Source organism: Helianthus annuus, chromosome 3 (assembly GCF_002127325.2).
Source record: "Helianthus annuus cultivar XRQ/B chromosome 3, HanXRQr2.0-SUNRISE, whole genome shotgun sequence".
NCBI classification, from domain to species: Eukaryota; Viridiplantae; Streptophyta; class Magnoliopsida; order Asterales; family Asteraceae; genus Helianthus; species Helianthus annuus.
In genome coordinates, this window is record NC_035435.2 from 23,875,719 (window position 1) to 23,881,718 (window position 6,000).

Below are 6,000 nucleotides of genomic sequence, written 5' to 3' on the forward strand. Positions count from 1 at the left end.
ACAGTCACAGAAATGAATCGAGTGACAAATACCCATTCTTGATAATTGGTTGATAGAAACATTGTAATCGCTCTTAATACTGTAAATTATAACTAACGGGTCGTTTTAGAAAACAGAATGATTCACTCAGTATTTCCCGCTGACAAAACCTTTTTAAAACACGTTTCAGGTAATTACAGTAGATTGGAGTAAGGATTAGATCCAACACTGAAGGACTTCAAGGAGTGGCTTATTTCATTAATTAAATCAAAATTAAGAAATATCGTTTTTATATTAAAAGCTACCTTTGTAAAACATGGGTTTATCCCATCTATTTAATAAATAAAATCCGGTGTTTTTAAACTCTGATATTTTTTTTCCTAACTCACGGTCCTGATGAAATTTCCGCTGCAATGTTTTTAAAATAAAAATAATCACCGGTACCACGGGACTGCTCACGACACCCGATTCCGTCCAGGGTGGGTCGGGGGTCGTGACAATCAATTCAACCAGTCAACTCGAAATTACATGTCAACCCAACACATTTGCCACAAACAGTATAAATACTCACCATATTGTTTTGTGAGACTAGCTGCAATGAGAGCGTCTTCCCGTTCGTCATCTGAATAGGTACTTGAGTCAGAAGGTGGTGCGCATCCCAACAAATATGCACATGTACTGAGCTTCCCATTGTGAAACGCACTATGGAATGGTGCCACTTGGTAACTGTCTAGAATTACCAACAGTTCTTTCCTCTTCCGAACTAAGAGTTGCGCTGCATCTGTGTTACCAACCACTGCAGCAACGTGTAATGCTGTCAAACCATTTAGATTTTTCTTTTTGATAACTTCTGGGTCTTTTAAAAACTCCAGCAGTTTCTCTACTAAATAGTTATTGCCCATTTCAACGGCTACGTGAAGGATCGTGTTGCCATTTGGATGGATGACCTCAGTGGCAGCGTTTCTATTGATTTTCAGTATGGATTTTACTTTCCACCAACACCCGTCAACTGCAGCTTCGTATAACTCTTTCTTTAGTCTGCTGTTGTCCGTGTCTTCTATTTCTGGAATATCTCATGCGGATCCTGTTCTGAATATAAATCCTACTGAATCTGTTGAAGCATTTAATTTCAATATTTCAAAAACGGAAATAGCATGGGAAATCAAATACGTGGTAGTTAATGGAGTACACACCTTCTGTTTCTGCATAGACATCCCTTGTTTCAAGAGGTTTTCCGAATTTTGATTTTAGTTTACTCCATATATGTGGTATGTCGACAGAGTAGCCACAAAAATCTTCTAGCACTTGGTCATTCATAGTACTGAAAATCCAGCCTTGGACAAGGTTGTGATAATTTTTAGTGATGCTGTCACCACCCCCAGCTCCGTCCTTAGTGATCTGATGTAGCCCCTGACTCCATATGAGGCAAAGCATCTGAGCTTTCCAGATTTCATAGTTGTTGCGCCCAGAAAGCTTCACTGATACAAAGTTGGAGACATTAACATTTGACGCCTTAATATATTTCAACTCTTGTTTCGCTACATAATCATCATACGGATTCAAATATTCTTCACCTGCATTTCATTCCAATAATTCAGAAAGCATATTATAAGCTTTTAAAGACAAAAAAAAAAAGGTTCACTGAAGCTATTAGTCGACCCTGCCAAAAGTGGAGGTGAAGCATCTGATCCTTCCAAATATGATAGTTGTTGCAGCCAGAAAGCTTCACTGATACAAAGTTGGAGACGTCAATATTGGATGCCTGCATGTATTTCAAGTCATCTGTTTTGTCTGCTAAATCACCTGAAATTTATTTAAATTTCATAAAGGATATAAATTCAAAAGTCAAATAAAGATGGTCCATTGAAGAAAATTACTCGGCCATACCAAAAGTCGACTTACATCGGCCTCAATTATACTGGGAAATCAAAAACAAGTATGGCAGTTAATGGAGTACGTACCACCAGCATATCTTAATTCTAAGCCCCTCCACAACAATTGTACCGGTCGGTAGACTTGGAAACCTCGAAAGAATAAATGGTTGGTTAGAGTTCCTAAAATCCAACCTCTGACAAGCTTGTCGTACGTTTTAGTCATGGGGTCACCCTTATCCCATGGAAAACGAGCTTTTGCATGAATGATGTGAAGCAAATCGTGACTCTCTATGAGGCTAAGAATCTGACTCTTCCAGACATCATAGTTGTGGTTGGTAAGCTTCACTGAAACAAAGTCGGAGACATCAACAGTTGATGCCAGCATATATCTCAAGTCTTCTGTTCGTGTAGAAACATCAAGTACATTCGATGGAACACCTGCATTTCATTTCTATATTTCAGAAAGGATAAATTCAAGGGAAAATCACGATATTAGCCAAAAATTGGTCAACTTTTCAAAAATAGCCATTGGAAACGGCTCAACGAGCCTTTTCAAAAAGCTGAAACGGCTTAAAAAGTTCTTTCAGTTCAACCAATCTATAATTGCCACGTGTCTATCTGAGATCTTTCAACATGGCTTAAGCCTTTTCAAAACGGCTTGAGATCTTTCAACATATGGCTTAAGCCTTTTCAACACGGCTTGAGTCTTTCAAGATGGCTTAAGCCTTTTCAACACGGCTTGAGATCTTTCAACATATGGTTTAAGCCTTTTCAACATGGCTTAAGCCTTTCAACATATGGCTTAAGCCTTTTCAACACGGCTTGAGATCTTTCAACATATGGCTTAAGCTTTTTCAACACGGCTTGAGATCTTTCAAGATGGCTTAAGCCTTTTCAACACGGCTTGAGATCTTTCAACATATGGTTTAAGCCTTTTCAACTTGGCTTAAGCCTTTTCAACATGGCTTGAGATTTTTAGTGTAGCGACTTGGTATGGCTTAAGATTTTTCAACACGGCTTGAAAACTTTCAACACGGCTTGAGATCCTTCAACATAGTTTAAATATAAACGAATAATTAAAAAAATCTCAATTAAATGTGAGAACTTGAAAATTTCAATTAAAAAAATCTGAAAGTTTTAACTTGAAAATAAAAAATTAATAGGTTAGAATCACGTGTAATACACGGGTTAAATAAATGTAATTTTTATACTAAATAATAAAAAATATAACTTTAAAAACCTCGTGTATTGTACGAGTTGAATAAATGTAATTTATATATTAAGTAATAAAAAAGTTATGTACTTAAGAATAATCTTGTGTATTGTACAAGTTGAATAAATGTAACTGTATATACTAAATAATTAAAAAAGTTATACCTTTAAAACTATGTGTATTACACGGGTTAAATAAATATAATTTTGTATACTAAATAATAAAAATGTAATATTTTAAAAAAACTCGTGTATTGTAAAAAAGTAATATCTTTAAAAACTCATGTATTATACCCGTGTAATACACATATTTAACTCGTACAATACACGAGATTTTTAAAGTTATATTTTTTATTATTTAGTATAAAAATTACATTTATTTATGTACTTAAGCCATCTTGAAAGATCTCAAGCCGTGTTGAAAAAGCTTAAGCCATATGTTGAAAGATCTCAAGCCGTGTTGAAAAGGCTTAAGCCATATGTTGAAAGGCTTAAGCCATGTTGAAAAGGCTTAAACCATATGTTGAAAGATCTCAAGCCGTGTTGAAAAGGCTTAAGCCATCTTGAAAGACTCAAGCCGTGTTGAAAAGGCTTAAGCCATATGTTCAAAGATCTCAAGCCGTTTTGAAAAGGCTTAAGCCATGTTGAAAGATCTCAAATAGACACGTGGCAATTATAGATTGGTTGAACTGAAAGAACTTTTTAAGCCGTTTCAGCTTTTTGAAAAGGCTCGTTGAGCCGTTTCCAATGGCTATTTTTGAAAAGTTGACCAATTTTTGGCTAATATCGTGATTTTCCCTAAATTCAAGTGTTAAATAAAAACGAAATTACACGACCCTGCGAAAAGTCGAGTCACTGTTCACTCACATTTCTACTTCGGGAAAGCAAATATATGGAGTACGTACCTTCTGTATCACTTACTGGTAGATTAAAGAGGGATTCTAGTTTCATCCACACCTCTTGTGCCGTACCCAAGTCTACCAAATCCTTGAGCACATTTTCGTTCACAGAACCAAAAATCCAACCTTTGACAAGTTCATTATATTGCTCAATCATGTGGACACCCTTATCCACCGGAAAAGGATGGTTAGCATCAATGATGTGAAGCAACACCTGACTCTTTATAAGGCAAAGCATCTGGGCCTTCCAGATCTTATAGTTGTTGCCCCCGGAAAGCTTCACTGAAACAAAGTTGGAGACGTTGATATTTGATGCCTGCATAAATTTCATATCATGTGTTGGTGTAGAAACATCAAGAGCATTCGATGAACCACCCATCTCCATTGGCTAAACAAGTTCTTTTGAATTTGTGGGAAAAAAATATACTTGAAGGTAATTCACATTTCACAACTTGACAAAGGGTTTATTTATAAGCTACTACGTTCTCATTGGTTCACACCCTTCCCAGATCCAGAGATTAAGAAGCCTTGAGATGGATGCATTATTTACAACTCAAGTTGGCGATCACAGTGAATAAAAAATGAAGACCGAAAGAGAACGTACGCAATGATGCACTTTGCATATGTAAGCAATCTTTCATCATAAAATAGTTGTTAAAAAATTATTCAGTTGTGGATTCCATTCGTATACGTTATAATCTTTCTAAGAAAGGGCTGGACTTGTCATTTTCTGAAGGCTGGCTTTGTCATGTGATTTTTTTTTTCTTTTGAGTACATATTTTATAAGAAAGGCTGGATTTGTCAAGTGTTTTTTTTTTTTCTTTTTAGTGTATATTTCATAAGAAACTAGTATCTAGGATCCGTGATTAAACCGAACAACAAAAATAGACGTAAAAACGTTAAAATACGCATACACATTCCGGCGTACTAACTCACCAAAATTAGACCGAAACGTATAACATACATAAAAGAATAGCTAAGTCGACTTAGGACCCGCGCATTGCGACGGAGCAATTAAACCGCAAAAAAAATTAAAAAACGTAAAAGCATTGAACCACAAATGCGCGTTGCAGCTTGTTAACTCGTAAGACTTAGACCGAAACGTAAAATGTCAAATCGTAAAAGATGAAAAGTATACGGACCAAACTTCAAAGTAAAAAAGTGTTGAAGTAAAAGTAAAAGAAAAAATGGTTTATGACAAACTTGTAAATGATCAAAAGCATAAGAGTAAAAAGTGTACAAAAATTAAATAGTAAAGTTGTGTCATAACCAAAATTTAATAACCGGAGGAACACTTATTATTATTCTAGACCATCATTAATTATCAATAATTATTATTTAATTTAGTTTAATTTATTAAATTTAATATATGTTTCTCATATTTAATTATAGATATATTTAATTATAAATAATTATATCATAAATAAAATAAATTTAATATAACATTTTTTAAAGATTATTATTAAATTTTGAAAAAAAATATTAAAATAAAAATAAACTTACCAAAGCAACATTAGATATTTTGATTTTAATAAACTAGATTATACACCCATCAATAGATGATATAACCTAAAAAAATGTACAACAATATATATTAAAATATTCTATTATAATTGTCACTGATTAATTACTAGACGTTATAACAACATCATATTAATAAATTTATCTAAAAACAACTATCCTCTTTTAAGATGCAACTCACATCAAGATATTTAAATTTTAAAGTTATATTATTTAATAATTACCGATAATTTATACTTATCTAATTAATTTAAATATTATTTTGTAGCTATAAGTTTATCTAATTGGCTAATTGCTATATGCCTAATCTGGACATTTCAATATTTTCTTAGAATTAATTAATTAAGACCACTATTATTTAAATAAAAATTGGGTTATTAAATGTATATTCACATTACTGTTAAAACTCGCGAGAAAGTTGATGATACAGTTTGTCGATCTTCTAATCGACGGTTCAAATGCTTTCATATTTATAAACTTGACAAACATCACAAGTTTTGATTATACATGACACA

At 33.6% G+C, this 6,000-nt stretch overlaps 1 protein-coding gene across 1 annotated transcript; it reads right to left on the minus strand.

The window, feature by feature from the left end:
• Positions 1-964: 964 nt before the first annotated feature.
• LOC110898896 lies at positions 965-4,575 on the minus strand. Its single transcript, XM_022145750.2, has 5 exons — positions 3,971-4,575; positions 1,941-2,291; positions 1,639-1,782; positions 1,173-1,553; positions 965-1,090 (listed from the first exon to the last, which is right to left on the minus strand). The coding sequence occupies exons 1-5, from the start codon at positions 4,347-4,349 to the stop codon at positions 1,053-1,055; spliced, it is 1,293 nt and encodes a 430-aa protein (XP_022001442.1). The 5' UTR covers positions 4,350-4,575; the 3' UTR covers positions 965-1,052.
• Positions 4,576-6,000: the final 1,425 nt, after the last annotated feature.

What these genes read in the sequence shown, in the direction of transcription:
- LOC110898896 (XM_022145750.2), bottom strand. Translation starts at nt 4,349, where the DNA reads ATGGAGATGGGTGGTTCATCGAATGCTCTTGATGTTTCTACACCAACA. An exon ending in ACCAGTAAGTGATACAGAAG is followed by an intron (nt 2,292 to 3,970) that starts GTACGTACTCCA and finishes AATGAAATGCAG; the next exon opens with GTGTTCCATCGAATGTACTT. An exon ending in TGTCTATGCAGAAACAGAAG is followed by an intron (nt 1,091 to 1,172) that starts GTGTGTACTCCA and finishes ATGCTTCAACAG; the next exon opens with ATTCAGTAGGATTTATATTC.